General features: G+C 43.3%; 1 protein-coding gene and 1 long non-coding RNA gene across 5 annotated transcripts in view; one reads left to right on the top strand and one right to left on the bottom strand.

The window, feature by feature from the left end:
* Positions 1–178: 178 nt before the first annotated feature.
* On the bottom strand, positions 179–7,993 carry KDM8 (lysine demethylase 8). 4 transcript variants are annotated; one of them, XM_067306670.1, is made up of 8 exons: positions 7,481–7,993; positions 6,764–6,930; positions 5,281–5,413; positions 4,303–4,344; positions 3,599–3,670; positions 3,342–3,491; positions 491–583; positions 179–402 (listed from the first exon to the last, which is right to left on the bottom strand). In XM_067306670.1, the coding sequence occupies exons 1-8, from the start codon at positions 7,967–7,969 to the stop codon at positions 238–240; spliced, it is 1,311 nt and encodes a 436-aa protein (XP_067162771.1). In that variant the 5' UTR covers positions 7,970–7,993; the 3' UTR covers positions 179–237. The 4 variants fall into 4 exon arrangements, with proteins under 4 accessions (XP_067162771.1, XP_067162773.1, XP_067162772.1 ...); XM_067306672.1 differs by lacking the exon at positions 3,599–3,670; XM_067306671.1 differs by lacking the exon at positions 4,303–4,344.
* A 338-nt stretch (positions 7,994–8,331) lies between these two features.
* LOC136993517 (uncharacterized) overlaps positions 8,332–16,939 on the top strand; it is a 149,181-nt gene continuing 140,573 nt past the window's right edge. The window contains exon 1 of the long non-coding RNA XR_010885868.1: positions 8,332–8,386. This is a non-coding gene — a long non-coding RNA (uncharacterized lncRNA). The remainder of the gene's footprint in view (positions 8,387–16,939) is intronic.

The raw sequence follows: 16,939 nt of genomic DNA, 5'->3' as shown, positions 1-16,939 counted from the left end.
GTTTATATTGGAAACATTTACAAAAATTAAGTGGCTGTAGCAACTCACTTCCATTTAGTTGTCCAGATTCTTTCACCATGCTGAAGCAGGAAGTTATTTTTTATCCAGTTCCGAACTCTGGATAGAGAACAACTTTCTCATGTTTAAAAAGAATTCTTTTCTGTAGAGTGTCAATAGCTACTTTTTCTTCTTTTTAATTGCTATTAAAATTCTAACAAGCTTTATGCATGCTTCTGACTATGACCACCAGAAACTTACAGAGAAGCTGATATCGAGAGATCGTACATAGTGCCAGTATTTAACTGGAATAAACAAAACCTGTCCAGGCATCAGAATACAAGACTGAGATGCAGCGTTTCTAAAATTGGGAAACTTAATTAAGTCAGGATCCTCCACATCAACCTATTAAAAAAAACAATGGAATGTCTTTAGTCAAATATGATTTCATAAAGTAACATTACTGATTTTAAAGTTTCAGGCAACTATTTACCTGACTAGTGTTGTGAAGAATATGGCTTTCATGTGGATATAGGTTTTCAGAATCTTGCGGTGAATATAGACGGATATATTTTCTTCCAAATACCTGTAAATATTACAATATATATTTTCCATCTGTCATTAATGTACACATTATCAGAAAAATGACTTAAGTTCAATTAACTAGCACCCAGTCTAATATACCACACTCTGGGCCGTGGCTGGCATTTAACAATAAAATACAGCTGATTACCTTAAGAATAACAATTACCAAGACAATAATAAGAAACATCACTGTCTGCTATCAATAAACAGACGCTGCCATAACACAAAATTCAAACAAATCAAACTGTACTAGAATCCAAGTACCTGCTCTATTGGTGCAGATAAGAATTTGAAATACCAGCAAATGCCTTCAAATTACTTTAAATTCAAAGTTCAAGGCACCCAATTTATATGATTATTTGAGCTCTACATAGCTAGATAGTAATTGTCAGAAGGACTGAGAACAAGGAAGTAGATTTTTCAGTGCAGTCCAGATCAGCAGGCAGAGGTACCAGCAGACAGTGAATGGTAAGCTTGCATATACTCCTTTAGCTCTTCCTTCTCTATCATTAAATTAGCTCCTTCACTGGGGTCCTAATTGGGTGACTAGAATTAATAAGGCAGGTGGACTGACTGACCTGAGCACTACACTGAATTGCAGGCAGGCAGTGCTTAGAATGAAGTGGCAGAATAAATGAGTCCTCATGGAGTCCTGCACTGATAACAGCAGAATGCCCACAGAAGGCACAGAGCAAATACTCATGCTGCTTGTGCCAGGATTCTGGATTTCTTCAAGGGCCAGGAGTAATAATATCTATTTGGGACTGTCACACTAAACAAAGAATAAATCCATACTCTGATGTAACTACATCTAAAAATATGCTGGACTGATGTTGTGCTACCAAACTATTCCTAACCAAGCTGCTCTATCTATCTTAACATCTCTTCCCATATCATAGAACAAGATTTTCTGAATCTTATCAATACCCGAGTTTTAATGCCAGATCTTTACTGTTTTTTTGTTTCAAGGACAGTGCATAAACTTATTCTAAAAGCTAAAAAAACTATGATCAGGAGAAGTATCAGTGTATTCCTGCCCTATTTTTCACTATTACTAACTTATCAGTGACAGTCACTAGTTAAATGGAACACTGATCTGACTCACTATGGCTGTCCATGTGTTTTGTAAGATACCTTTCCTACCCCAAAGGCATTATGGATATTACTTAACTGTCTAAACTAAAGAACCAAGTGTTAAGTGCTATTTTTAGTTAGGCATGGAAATAAATAGAATGTTGGTTATTGCTCAGGCAGCACATTTTCTGAATCCTTGATTTTTGTGTGTGGATTACCTGGACTAAACTGAGCTATTAATGGCTCCTTCACTTGCCTCCCTGGGTTAAGGCTTTGTAGATTACAAGGCTGAACTCATATGTTAATGGACAACAACATGCATCTCCAGATACTGGTTTCCTCATTAATGAAAATACTACAATCTCTGCAGCAAACATCACCACTGAATCCAGTAGAGATCATTCTGCTTTGTTACTTGCACTTGCCCCCTCCTGAACTCTGCAGCCACAGCTTAAACACGTGCATGCATGGAGAGTCAGAGAGAGGCAGTTTTAATTGAAAACAGAAAACTCCCAGCCCACCTGCTGTTCAGATTGCAAAGACTCCATACCATCTTTTACAGCATCTGGCAGATAAATACACTTCCATTCTTTGGGCAAGAGAATACAAGTTCTGAAGTTTCTAAGGGAAGTATCTTTTTCTGGTTCAACAATTCCCTCTATATTGGCCTTCCATCCCCCCCCAAATCCCAGCAAATTACATACTGTGTATGGTGGGATACTCCTTTTTCAGAATGCAATTACTTTGTTGGGGGGGCATGGAAGAGAAATATGATAGATTCTCAATTGCACAGCCCACTTTAGATGGCCCTGAATGAAGTCATATTTCCACGTGAAAATACAGGTTGTCACAGAAAGCAGGATTTTGTCCTCTGTTTGGGACACAGGAACTAAGGCCCATTCCCATAAACAAGCACAAGTAGAAAATACTGAATGTAATGATCCTGTTGAAAATTGAAACCGTAAGCCATATTTGTTAACGAGTCTGATGGGAGGAAGGAAAAAACTCCAGGCTCCCTCCAGTGAGCAGAAAACCTCACTGCTTAAAGATGTGTACAACTGTTGACTGCTTGGACCAAAAAATGAGTCTTTGGCCTTGTGTAGTGCTTATCTCAAAGGGCCGCAATATTTTACTGTGAATATTTTCACAGTAAAATATTTTACTATTCTGCAGTAAAAGTTCTCAAGAAGCTTATCAAAAGTATTGCACTTAGCAGCTAACTGGACTAATGATGTCACAGTGCAAATGCTTCCTCATCTGACTCTCCATGCATGCACAAACAGAAATTTTACTGGGTAACTTGAAGGTACTGCATATACCTGTCTACCCCACATCTTGCTGTTCCGAAAAGAAGATTCCTTATTAGTACTCTGGGATGGGATTCAGGTTTCTCCCAGGTCTGTTACAATTTCCTTGTACGACCTTGGAAAAGCCACTGTTTTGCAATCTCAGTTCCTCATCTGTAAGATGAGAGTAAGTGATAATCTATCTCAACGAGCACTTGGGGTCTACATTATTAAGTCAGGCATTAGGTGCAGTAGTTACAAATGCAACAGAATCACCAAATAATATTTACATATTCTCCATCCTTCAACAAGTTGTCTGCTAATCTAATATCTACATATTATAAGCATGTTTTTTAGCAATAGCATTAATAGCATGCTTAAGAAAAGTAGAGTATGGACCTGGGCTAAAAAGTTTTGCTGGGGATCCTGATGAAGAGGTGAGATAGTGCCTTCTGGGCCAAACCAAGCATTAATGGTGATGTCGTCCTCTTCCCCTTCTCCCAGGCAGCAATAGTCAGGGATACTGATATCCTGCTTCAATTCTGGGATCTATCCCGTAAAGAAATAAACATTAAAAAAGGTTATGTGCTGATTTGCACAAGATGCATAATTCATAGAACAAAATAACTGGGCTTGACACAAAGAGAACAAATGACCTGCTTGTCCAGCCAAGGCAGCGGAGAAGTAGCTGGAGTGCTGGGAATCTGCAGGAAATGTCCCCAAACTTTCTGTCCTAGCAAGCAAATCGTGTTGGAGGGAGGGAGAGGTGGGAGAAAGAAAGGGAAGGTGTTTCTTAATCTTCAGAGACTCTTTTCTTTAGTAGAAACCAGAGAAACCCAAGGAGCAAGAACTACAAAAATGAGCAGGTTTGCTGCTCATGGAAAAAGAGCAACTTATCTTTTATATGCTAAGCTTGCTTCTCCATGGGATTCCTTTATACCTCTCCCACCAAGCTAATCTCCTCTAGTTAACTGGAATGACATATCAGAACAGGGTGAATACATTACCACTGAAGACTGTTTGCTGTCCAAATCTCTTCTCTGAGTGACATATTCTTTGGGGAAATGCTGCTTTCCAGGTGATATCCATATAAGTAAATGCTACACTGTACTGAAACAGTGCTAAAACCGAATGCCTTCACTCCTGGAAGGATTTTGTTTCTACTCCTTTCAGCAAAGTGGAGTGAAATCATCCCTGTTCCTTCAAGTTGTGGGAAAAGCAAATATAAATAAATACTGTGAATTCCCCCCATATGACCCTCCATCTAGTAGAGTTGGCATCCTCAAAATGACTTGTGATGACTTGTGCTGCAAAGGGAACAAATGACTTCAAAAAGATAAAAACATTCACTCAGTTTTACCTGATCAAAAAGCTGGTGCTGAGCAAGGTATCCTACACTGTTCTGAAATTACAGCAGAGAAAGAAAAAAAAACGCATAGTGACACATAGGGTAAGGCTTCTCAGTCATGCTTATGGAATTTATTTATAGGTAAGATCAATTTCCAATTTGCTATTTCAAAGTACTAGAATTGCCTCAACAGTTGACTACTATAAAGGGCTTTCTGGAATAATAACTTACATTTATACCAAAATTGCAAGAGTGTAGATATATCCTCACAATTAACAAATTATCTAGCTTAAGTTACTGGAAGGAACCTAGCTGTAATACTATAGAGTCTGGCAGTTATTCTCTTATCACTCCTGTGACAAGGCTCTGCAGTATTATAGCTAGACCCACTGCCAGCAAGCAGACTATTTCACCTTCACTCACTATAAATATCTCCATACTCTAGTCTAGCTGTACCACACACCAACCCACAATGACACATGGTTCTACCTGCCAGTAGACTAAGGAGCAGAAAAGGAGGGCTTCTGATCCTCAGCTGTCAAAGTAAAAGGACATTCAATAGCTAATCAATTGTTTAATTTTTTACTGGGTGGGATGTCAATTTGGATCTAGATCCTAGATCTCACTAAGCAGTTTAATAACTCAGAGGAACAGTACTGCTGGCTGAGGAGCTGAATTAAAACCCTTATGTTAAATTGGACGCCACCATCCAGGCTTCTGCTGCAGATGGTATCTATTTATCAAATTCCAGCTGCTGTACATTTGATTATATATAAGATCAAAGCTAGTTATTATTGCAATAACTATTTGTGGCTTCGGATCTTGAAAATATGTCAAATCTTTTAATTCAGAGTCGTGTCTATAGTGTGCCCCCTCCACTAAGTTCACTTCTAAGCACCTATTTTCTAATAAGCTCCAACTAGGCAGAAATTCTCTGTTCCAGTAGCACATTGCTGTATTTAGAGATGAAACAACATGAGAGTAACAGACCTCATTCACAATATACTGGCTGATGAAGTCATTGACAGTCATGAGCTTCTGAGACCATTCCTCATCTGTATATCGGGAACCCAATTCTACAGGAACTGTGCGGCACCCCGCAACTTGACAAAAATAGTCCACACTGAAATACAGAAAGTTCCATTACCCTTTTATACTGTTCTTTGAGTAGGAAATCCATCTTTCAGAGTAATAAATGCTACCATCGTGATTTCTTCCCTCTAAAACCAACCAGCCGGAGAGACAAAGGGTAGCAGAAAAAGATGCAAGGTGCAAGGAAACAAGCAGTCAAGTTCGTATATATTTTATGCCACAAAATGTTTTCTTTCTTTTTTTAAAATGTGTGGCCTATTTTAAAGTCTTGTTGAATATTTTCCTTACTTAACCATCATTTCCTTATGAGCTAAGGAGATCTAAGCAGCTAGTTTCTCTTGACCAGCTACAGCTTATCTTTTTGCTGCCTTATACCAAGTTTGCTAAATAAAATACTGTATCTTTTTATCATGAATGCTAGATCAAAACTTTGTCAGTGCCAATAATATCCACTCTTGCTACAGTCGGAGGATTTTCTTCAAAGGCTGATATAGGTCTCTCCATTGACAATGACCTTAGCTAATTTAAGTAGCTCATCTTTTTAAGTGTCTGAAGTTAGGCAGTGGAGTACCTTGCCTGAAAGGAGAATAAAAGACCTATGAAATAACAAATGCACTCAATTAATGTAGATTCTACCCTTGGCTGTGGAATATAAGCAATTCCTTTAACTATGCTTTTTTGAGTTTTGTCCCCCCTTTTCAGAAGGGTCATAAGCTTTATGCCACAAATATTTGATTCTCAATATTGGAACCATTAGCTCCACTGCTTATGATAAGCTGCACAATGTTATTACTCACTTCTGAATGCAGGTATCTGAAACTCAGCACTCACTAGCACCATTAAACAAACATCAATACTTGTACTTGTGAATGAAAAAGTCAATCATGATTATTCATGCAGCTCCAAAATCCACTTCCCATTACACCATTTATCAGCAAGTTCTGATATATAAAAATCACTGACTTATGTCTGATTGAGACTAATCCACTTAAAACATGAGCAAATTCACTGGAATACTTAGCAATATATGCTCACCTGTTTTCAGCTAAGCAAAACAAAGCATCAGGGATTTGCTGGAGTGCTCTCCTGCTTCAGACCCTGAAAAGGCTGGATTCCAGTAGTCTCTTCCAGTACCTGATTTCACTAACATAATTGCATTACAGTGTAATATTCTAAACTGATTTGATGCATTTGACTCCTATCATTTGTAGGGAAACATGTAAAAAGTAAAGAAAATACTGCATCACAAAGATGCTCCTAACAAAAAATGATTCCTGATGGCACTTGTCTCCTATGAAGTTCTCTATTACTGCACTGATACCTGACACACAAAACAACCCTTGTCCTTAGTCGGACAAGGAATGAAGCACTAGTTCCTCACCTCCACTTTGTCATACATGGCCAGTGGTCAATAATCCCTTCCAAGACAACTGGTTTTTGTGGAATTAAATAGTTGTCTCTGAAATGCTCCAGTGAAGGGCAGTGAAGATGTGGGACTGCGTCTTCTGGCTGTATAACAGGAGTTGGAGGGGGATCAACCCGGACCCTCTGTAAGAGAAACGTCTTTGTGAAACAGCTGCTAACGAAGTTCTCTGCTGTCTCCTCAGCCTGGCCCATGACACCCGGCACGGGGACGCGCTGCTGCCTGTGCCGAGTCCTACAATCCCTGAGGGGCCCTGGGACCCCCAGGTGGCCAGGCCCGAAGGGACCCGAGGGGGCCCGGCCGGCTTCCTGGCCCCCGGGGGGGGACAAAGGGGGACCCCCAGGAGGCCTGGCCTAGTCCCTGGGCCTGAGGGGGGCACGGCAGGGAACCCCCAGGAGGCCGGTCCGGTCCCCCAGGCCCTGCGGGGACAACGGAGGGCCCCGGAGGGGGACCCGGCCGGTTCCCGCTCCCGGCGGGGGGGGCGAGGGGGGACCCGGCCGGCTCCCTGTTCCCGGCGGGGGGGGCCCGGTGGGGGGGCCCGGCCGGCTCCCTGTTCCCGGCGGGGGGGGCCCGGGGGGGGGGGCCCGGCCGGCTCCCTGTTCCCGGCGGGGGGGGTCCCGGCGGGGTCCCGGCCGGCTTCCCGCTCCCGGCGGGGGGGGGCCGGGGCCGCGGTACCTGAGCGCTGCCGGCGGGCGCGGCGCGCGGCTGCCCGCGGGGCAGGTGCGCCTGCAGGACGCGGACGAGCCGGGCCAGGACGTTGTCGAGGACGGAGGCGCCCATGAGCAGCCCCATGTCGCAGAGGCGCACGGCCGGCGCCAGCGGCCCGCCGCCCGCCGCCTCGGCCAGCGCCCCGAAGAGGCAGCCGTAGGCGTAGACCTGCCGCCAGGCCTTGCCGACGTCCCGCCAGGGTGCCGCGTTCAGCTTCTCCCACGAGTAGTCGCGGAGGACGTCGCCGAGGCGCCGCAGCGCCGTCGCCGCCCGCCCGCGCGGGGGGCCGCCCGCCCCGTAGAGCAGCGCGCGGGCGCGGCGCAGCAGCGGTGGCACGCACTCCTCCACCTCGCCGCTCAGCGCCAGCGTCAGCGCCTCCTCGGCGCCGGGCAGCAGCGCGCGCACCTCGGCCCACAGCGCGCCGCCGGCCGCCGCCTCCCCGCCAGCCGCCGCCATGGCAGCGCGCGCCGCAGCCCGGCCCGGCCCGGCCCAGCCCTGCCAGCCGCCGCCGGCCTCCGCGGGGGGGGGCGGGCAGAGCCTGCGCGGTCCCGCGGGGGCGGGGCGGAGCCTAGGCGGGCGCCGCGCGGCAGGCGGGGGCCGCGGCTTGCGCGGCCCTGCGGGGGCGGGGCGGAGTGGGAGATGGGGCGGGGCGAGCTGCGCGGGAGGCGGGAGGCGAGAGGCGAGAAGAGGGGGCGGAGCTTGCGCGGGAGGCAGGAGCGGAAAGCGCGGGCTCGGGCCGGCGCGTGGCGGCGGGCTGGTCTCCGCGCGGCCGCCCGCTCGCCTGCTCCCTCGGCGCGGTAGCTCGGCGGACGAGGGCGTCTGAAGTGCCGGTGCCCAGAGCGGGTGAGACGAGCCCCGCCGGGGGCGGCGAAGGTGACAGTTTCGCTTCTCGCGCTGGCGGTGGAGGTGCGCAGGTCACCTGCGCCGCCGCCCCGGGCGCGCCGAGCCGCGGGCGGAGGAGGGGCTCGTGGGGTGGCCGCCTCGTCGCCGCTTCTGGAGCCGCGCCCTGGCTGCCCTGCCCGGGGGCAAGGCGCCGCCTTCCAGAGCCGTAGCTTTCTCGCAGGAGTTAAAATTGAGGCACATGAGCCCCTGCACAACTGCTGGGGACCCGCTGCGGGGGGCCCGTTGAGGAGCCCTCGGCGCGGCCGCCCCTGGGGGGTCCTGGGGGGACTCCTGTCCTGGGGGGAGGGGGGTCCTGGGGGGGCTCCTGTCCTGGGGGGAGCCCTGGGGGGAGGGGGGTCCTGGGGGGACTCCTGTCCTGAGGGGAGCCCTGGGGGGAGGGGGGTCCTGGGGGGACTCCTGTCCTGAGGGGAGCCCTGGGGGGAGGGGGGTCCTGCGGGGGCTCCTGTCCTGGGGGGAGTTCTGTGTGTGTGGGGAGCTCTGAGGGGGGGCCCTGTTGCGGGGGGGTGGGCTGTGGCACCTGGTGACACAAATCCTTATAAAGCTGTGTAATCAGCTGGAATGCAGAAGTGATTTAAGTTAAAAAGCGTCCATTTTTGCTAGGTTTGTTTTAGCCTGCATCAGTCTCATTATCTGGTTCCTGACACAGCTCTGCAAATGCTTGTACAAATGTAAAGAAGGGGCCGTAGGGGGTTTCATGGGCTAAAGAAAGCGGAGCCATTTGGCAGAATTGCTGATTATTTGCTAGGTTAAAGGATCAGTGAGACTAAAGCTCAAGTCTCCATGAGCAGTGTAATATTCACCAACCCTCAATCTGGATAAATGTCATTTGGGCCTTTCACCTTCAAGTGTACTGGAATTTTTTAATTGCGTGACTGGTACAGTTATTGGCTTGAAGGGAGAACTTACAAATCAAATGCAGTTCTCTTTCTACTATAGTTTACCTTGTTACCTGTACAATGATTGTGTGAGGAAAGATAGCTGTTCTCTTTCTGGAAATCTTTCTGTTCCAAAGTTAGGACTGATACTAACAAGTAGATGACTACTGGAAGACCTGGAGAAATTCTGATTGATGTTGATCTTAAGTATTAGAAGGAAAGCCCATCTGGGACATTGTGTGCAGATCTGATTGACATGAGAGGAACTTAGAAACGTTGGTGATGAACACCACTGCGAGGCAATGTCTTTTTGGTGGTTTATGTTGCATGCTTTTGCTCTCTCCTTGAAGACAACGTATTTCTTGTATTGAATATGCACCTCATTCTCCTAACAAACATTTAAGTAATTGCATGGCATCTTTTAGCCCCAGCTTGATTTGGTAATGTGCCCCAAATGTGTTATCAGTGCTTAAGTAAAATAATATTTTTTTTGTAGTCAGTATTAAAATTCAGTAGCTCTGAGGAATGTGTTAATATCATGAATCCAAATCTAAAGCCAAATAATAAGAAATAAGGTATTCATAGCTCATGAAATATCCTAAAGATATCTTCTGTGTGGTATTCAAATCTTTGGGCTTGATGCAAAGTCTTAATTTTACAGAAAAAGTTAAAATCATAAACCTTAATACTGAGAGAACAGTCATTCTCCTTGGTTCGAAGCTTAGTCATAAGTGCTTTCATAAAAATTAGATGATTTGAGTCCTTCTGTCACTGCTTTTTGTGAATCTCTTCCAGCCCATTCTCCTGCTATCTTGTTTGAATGACTTCCTGTTCTTCTGTTTGTCATTCTTCAGACTTGCTGCATAAGCTTACCCTGCTGGTCCATTGCTTACCTATTCACTGTCTTCTGACTGCCTTGCTCTTGGCACCTGAAATTTGTTCTGGAGCTACGATTTTATGATTTAACATATTTATCTAGAATGTGCTCCTTCTTGATCACTAAATGGTAATATATGCTACTATATGAGAAAGTATTTAACTGGCAAGGAATGGTTCTAATTAGACCATGGATTCAATATTTGGTATTTACAATGTTAGCAAATGTTGCTAGTCTTGTGTTTATGGACAGTCCAATTTGTATTGCCATTTTTAAGAAATTTTACTCCTCTTTAAGTTAGTTAAAATGATTCTTGCTAAACCATAGTTTCTCTAGTTTAAATATTAGAAATCTTTTCATGAACTGCATTTTGAAGATTTGGATATTCTTTCTGGTATTTCATGTAACACCTTGTTCTGAACTTGCCCTCTCTAGAGGAATGATGAGGCATTATAACCTTGGTGACCTTAATCAGGTCTGCTGTAGGTGAAGAAGCAGTTGGGAGTAGATTTTAGTTTTTGCTTGAGTATTTATGCGAGAGTACTGGGAGAGGTTCAATGTCTCTCTTGAGGCGTACCCTGGGAGGTAATTGTTTCTTAGTCAGTCATCATATTTTGGCACAATGGTTTGAATGCTAATATAGCATCAATAGTTTTGAAATTGCTGAGGTGTACATTTGTTAAGCAAATAAAGATAGGTTTTTAGGTGTGTATTAAGTCTTGTTGTAGTGTATTTGGCCTTTGGTCTTCAAATAATATCCACTAACAGCTTGTAATGTCATACATGTGTTTTAATAATTTGGTTGAAATTGTCTTTATTGGAAGCAAATGGATTTGCAAAAGCTGAATTGGGTAGTTTTGCTATCTGGTGATTAATGCAGAGATTTGTTGTTATGAGCTGTCTGACCCAGGAGGTGGGTGACTTCAGTGCTAGTCATTTCCATTCTAAGTCAACAAAGTGAATATACTCCATGTTACCACCGAACAAAGATTGTCATCTGTGTAACTTTGAGAAATTGATGTGGAAGAGCATTCCAGTTTCTTGCAGATTGTGCCACCATCTCTGGAACCCATACTGTTTTCATTAGGAGCCAAATTTTTAAAGATTGTGGAAGCCAAACTGCCTAACCCTGAAAAAAAGTCCTTATAAAACAGGAATGAAGAGCTGGTACCAATAATCTTTTCTTAATGCTGCTTGTGGTATAGACTGCAAAGCATTTTGTGTTTTATGTTCTGCATATTTTGTAAGTGTGCACCAGGCAGTTCACTTTCTCCTAGCACTGACAATCAAAAAGAAATTTTGTATTGCAAAAAACAGGTACAACATTAAGAGAGAAAATAAGGTCTGATAAGCCATCTATATTCTGTCTTTTTATGGTCATAGATTTCAGGACCCACAGTTACTTGATGTTACTTTGACTGCCACTGATGGAAAAGTGATTAGTTGCACCAATTATCAAAAAAATGCTCTGTATCTTACCCTGTCTTTGTCTTCACTAGGAAGAGCAGGTGTTTGGCCTGTTCAGAATTTAATTATTTATTTGTAGTACTATTCTCTTTTACAACACTCTTCCCCCATTTACTAATTTGAATTAATCAACAGAGTCCTGCCATTGTTTTTGATTTTATTGAAATGACATCAAGACACATGCTCAGTGATTCACCACTTGAGTCCTAAGTGGGGCATTTCTACTAGATGGATCAGTTTTTAAAATGACAGCATCTGTTTGCTTGTACACAATTATTTATGATTCTTCCCCAGGCGAGTATAGCAGGAGTCTGGTGAGTAATAACCAGCTGTTTGAATTAGCAAGCAGGGAAAGCAGTTATTTGATCTGTGAAGGAGTGTGGGAGCCAAGGCCAGAAGTAATAAAAGCTAAACAGATGCCCCAAATACATAAACCCTACAAGGGACTTGTAAATTACTTGAACTGTTCATTGGCAAAACAATATCAGATGGATTGACTTTATCTGGAATTTGTATTAAAGAGGAAACCCTCTCCACAACCACATCACATACAACAATGCAAGGGAGTTTCCAGGCAGTATCTTGGGTCTAATTCTAGCACTTCTGCAGATCTCGGCCGATGTGAGCGAAAACGTTCGAAGCACCACAGAGAGCTATTGTGGCCTTGGTTGGTTGCTTCTCCAATACAGAGCAAATACTGGTAGAAGGGGCAAACAAGGATCAGTTTGACTAAGGACACTTCTTGAAGAGGGCAAGTGTGGGGAAACTGTGCTGTTGGACCATCTTGTCTCAAATCCCATATGCTTTGTGACCCAAGTCCTTTTGTTGCTTTTATGAGGTGTATTCTTATACTAAGTAATTTCTCAGACAACTACTGCAGGAGCACAACAGCAGTGCCAAAGATTTTTTTTTTCCTCTGCGGGATTTCAGGCTGCCACTCAGCTCCTCAGGAACTCCATGTCCCTTTTGACAACCTTGCACTCTGGGATTACCAAAAGAAGCAATCTGTCTCTTTATTGCTTGTGTTTTGCAAGAGAGTCATTGGAAAATGCTTTCTGGGAGACTTCTGGCTTTACTGTGGCGGTTCATGAGACCAGTCTTGAAGTGATTGTTGCAGCTTAATGGGGAAATCCCATCCTGAGAATCAGAGTTTCCTTTCACTGTGATTTTCAGTGGTGGTTGTTTCCTAAGCAGCAATTTACACTGTGCTCATCAGAGTAACTGCAGTTCCTCTTAAATGAAAACAAATTTATGACAACAGAAGCAAAAGTTACCTTCTTGGTATATGTCCTTCCCATTTTATAAAGAAGATAAACCAATATAAAACTGTGAAAGTTATGTTGAACAGTAGGACTCCTTTTCAGCTGCCTCATTCACTAGCTGGGAGAGGTGTGTTGGACAATTTATTGTTCCTCTCTTCCTGGGTTGCTCGGCTCTTGGAAACTTTCGGGAACTACTTTCTCCTCCTCTGCTCCTTTTGCTCTCTCCTATCTTTCTTTCACAATTGGCTTTGTGGCTCATCCTGCCATTCAGTGTAGGTACTTTCCTCCTTCTTGGGGTCTGAGTTCACAGTCTTAGCGTATTCCTTACTCACTGCATTTCTTCTAAACTAAATGTCTAGTTCAGAACATTTGAAGGCTGTCACAGTATTTTATAAATCCTGTTATCTTAAGAAATATTCATTTAATATATTATCTTATTAAACTTAATAAGATTTATGCCACTAGGCTGGCATTACTTGTGTCTCTATGGTTGGTAAAGAGGGGACCCTGAAACACAGCCTCTAGGTGGTATTATTTTGCCAATTTGTACAAAGGAAAGAGGGTCTAGCAGTAACTGTAGTGAGGCTATTAAAGGAAAGAGTCTGTCATCATGACAGGTGAGCAGTCGATAGATCCAGAACTGCATGATGCCTTTGCAAGTGGAGAACTTGAAAGTACAAAAACAACCTGCAAGATGGAGCATATCCAGTTCAGGGCATGGGGAGAGAGGTGGAGCTTGTAGAGATCCAAGATTTGTAACCACATTTTTAACATCTAGTATTTTCATGGCGAATAATATTTGCAGTTGTGAATTCAAATTAAGAGCTGTCAAGCTTCTGATATAAATTAACTTATCCACTTCAAGTCATCATAGAATTAATTTCCTTCACATATTAGTATAGGCATTGCATTAAAGATCAGTGTTGCCACCTTCCATTGGAAATGTCAAGTTCTGACTGCTGCAGGAGGAATGGGACAGGACAGCTAAATAACATTTTCTGATAAATCTTACCTTGTAACAGGCTCTTAGGGTTCCATCTTTTGTCAACTCTGCCCTCTTTACTAGGCTTTTATGCCATTTCATAAAACAATGAACTAGTTAAATGCCTGGCTTTTTAATTGTTTCCTAAACTGTTAACTGACATTTCTGAGATTGTTTTAGGATATAGTGTATGTTTGCATAGTAGACCCCACAAGATTTAAATTTAATATTATATCTAATCTTATATAAGAATTTCAACTAGAGTATCTTAACAGGTTATTATCAGGCTTACCATATTTGTTCTAGCAGAAGCAAAATGAATAACAGATATGAGAAACTTCTTTCTAGGAAAAACAGCTCTTTCTCTGTGCAAAGTCTTAAAACATGATAGTCTTTATTTCTAACCCATTTAAATTATATATGCACTTAGCTATATCTATTAGTTGTGTATCAGCCATGCTATATTTTAGCATGTTAATTACCATTACATTAGTATTACGTTACAGTATCGATAATTATTGTGTTGTTACAGATTAATTTTCAGTTATCTTCAAAAATACAACTTGTCTCCACTAACATCTTGTAAGGACATATATAATGCAAAAACACTTATTATTTAGTTTACAGACGTTTTAAAACTAACACACATGTACTACAAGGTTAATTGCTCTGATTACTTAATTAGCAAGGATGGAATTAACTTTTAGCAAGTCCCATGGTTGGAGGTCATATATTAAAATAAACATCATATACGCTTTTTATGTTCGTGCCTCAGGCCTAGATTTTCTGTTACAGAAACTAACAGATTTTTGGCTAGAACTTTAAGTTGATTCTAGTTGATTGTTTTCTAGTAGTTTGTTCGCCATGAATGTTGTTTGGCATCCTTGTTCTTTGAATCAGTATTTCCAGTGGATGATCTAAGCAGGACTGGCATCTGAGGATTGATTCTGACATGGGATAGAAGGTAGTTTAGTTGATGTCAGTGTTTTGATGGTCTCCCTGTAGGACTGATGTCCAGTGGTAGCCACAGACATATAAGCCACCCTGCTGCTGAGTGCTCCTGAAGCTGTGCCCGTCAGGGTTACTTGTTCCACACCAGTAGTGACCGATTTTGACTATTTTGGTGGTTCTGTGAAATGATGCAACTCAGTTTCCCTCTGGGAGTCTGCATCAGGAAGATGCTGCCGTGCCTGGCCTGGGTGGTGTATGCCTTTATTGGTCATCTTGGCAGAGAAGTGTCTGCCAGCCAAAGCCTGTATGCCTGGGGGCAGAGATGAAGTAGAGGAAAAGCTGGCACTGCTGCAGCAGCCCTGCCATGTGTGTTTTAGGTTACATTGATTGTTTCTCTATCCAGGACTGTTGGCCAAAACCTTCCATGAGCATTATATTCATTAAAGAAACCCAAAACATGAAAATGAGAGACTAGACAGGGTGAGGTGCCCTCTGGTCCTTAGGTGGGAGTGTGAAGTGGTAATTGTTACAGAAGCGTCTGTTATCATGGCTGACCCTGACTATTCACTAAAGAGGATGAATGGTTGTCTCTTGCTCTGGAAGAACAAAAGAGTGAACACACAAGACTTTAAAGATTCTGGATGTCTTTTCTGGCTGCATCTTCCTGCTCCTGTGGACAGGAGATGAATGATATGGATTAATAATATGTACAGAATTAATTGTTACACAGGAGTGATTTTCTTCAGATAAGCAAGTTCCTCCTGCTTGAGAGTGACAGAGCCATGCATTTCGATTGTATCTCTCAGTCGAGCGTAATTGTAAAGTGAAAGTGTAATGACGGGTATGTCTTTATCAACCTGTTCCCTACATTGTGTTTTTATCACTGCCATCTGCTCTGCTGAGAGCGGCAGCTGCCAGGTCTCTCAAATAGCGCTGTCATGTACTTTAATGTAGAACAACATATTGTCATAATTTCTCTGATATTACTAGATGGAATAACTTTAACTGAGGTAAGGTAGCGTTATGCTTGGCACTTTGGAATACGTTTCATTGCACTGTGTGTAGGACACGCGATGTTCTTTCTGGAACAGGCTATAACAGCACACCCAGTTCCAATTTCAGAAATCACTGGAAAACACTTCTTTTTCCAAAAATGTTATGTAACATCCATCTGGGACATATGTGTGTCTGCTGAGACGCAGCTGAGATGCTTTCGGTGTTTAGCATTGGCTACATATGTAGCCTTGGTTACCTTTGCTGGATGGAAATTATATGAATTAAACTATTATTAAAATTTATTTATTTCTTTTTTTGTTTATGTTAATTTGAATCTTCTTTGATTTCTTATTTGCATACATGTGCAGACAGCTCCTTCAACATTGAAAGAAACAAAAAATTTTTACAATAATTTGTGCATCAAATATCTATTGCATCTGTGTTTGCAGTGCTTTGTTGAGAATTTTTCTCAGTAAGCTTTTTAGTATACAGACAATCTGGTGATTTGTAATGGTGTATTTATTCGTTTCCATGGTTTATGGCAGGGGGTCCATTTTCCACTGTCTCAGTTGGACCTTAGGTGGGGGCATTTAATTTAGGACTAGACTAGACTCCACTAGGCATCCAGCTTAAACCACTCTAGGACTCTCTCTTGAGTGAACGGAGAGAGAGATGCCTTCTGAGAGCGAGCCTGAGATGGATATTTAAGGTAGGCAAGTGTGTAGAATAGATTGCTCTCTGCATTGTCCATTTCTCTCCTTGGGCTACAGAAGGAGACTAAAAGACTAGCTCAGATTCCCTCTTGCCTTTTAGGTGCATAAGGGCAGGTGGGGTGAATCGCATACTGAATATATGTCAGCACCTCCTCTTGTTCTCAGGGTGCCTGCCAAAATCTTGCTTGTGCACCAAGTGTAGGAAATATACTTGGTGTAATCCACTTCCACAGAGATGTCTCTCCTTGTAAGGAATGAGATATATCCTCTTTTTAGATACTTATTCCTTTGAATGTGTACTTAGTGCAGTCTTTACTACAAAGGTAGTCCCAATGACTCCTCGAGCAAGTAGCTAGCTAATCTCTTCTTTCCACATTAGTCCCTATTCTCTGAGCTTCAC

The sequence above is a fragment of the Apteryx mantelli genome, chromosome 16, assembly GCF_036417845.1.
Source record: "Apteryx mantelli isolate bAptMan1 chromosome 16, bAptMan1.hap1, whole genome shotgun sequence".
Lineage (NCBI taxonomy): Eukaryota > Metazoa > Chordata > Aves > Apterygiformes > Apterygidae > Apteryx > Apteryx mantelli.
The sequence above is the reverse complement of the archived record's forward strand: the minus strand, read 5'-3'. Positions and strand labels throughout refer to the sequence as shown.

Excerpts from the sequence above, each read along its gene's own strand:
- KDM8 (XM_067306670.1), bottom strand. The coding sequence starts at position 7,969 with ATGGCGGCGGCTGGCGGGGAGGCGGCGGCCGGCGGCGCGCTGTGGGCC. Across the intron at positions 5,414-6,763 it reads CCATGTATGACAAAGTGGAG|TGTGGACTATTTTTGTCAAG; the intron begins GTGAGGAACTAG and ends TCTGTATTTCAG. Across the intron at positions 403-490 it reads TTCTTCACAACACTAGTCAG|GTTGATGTGGAGGATCCTGA; the intron begins GTAAATAGTTGC and ends TTTTTTTAATAG.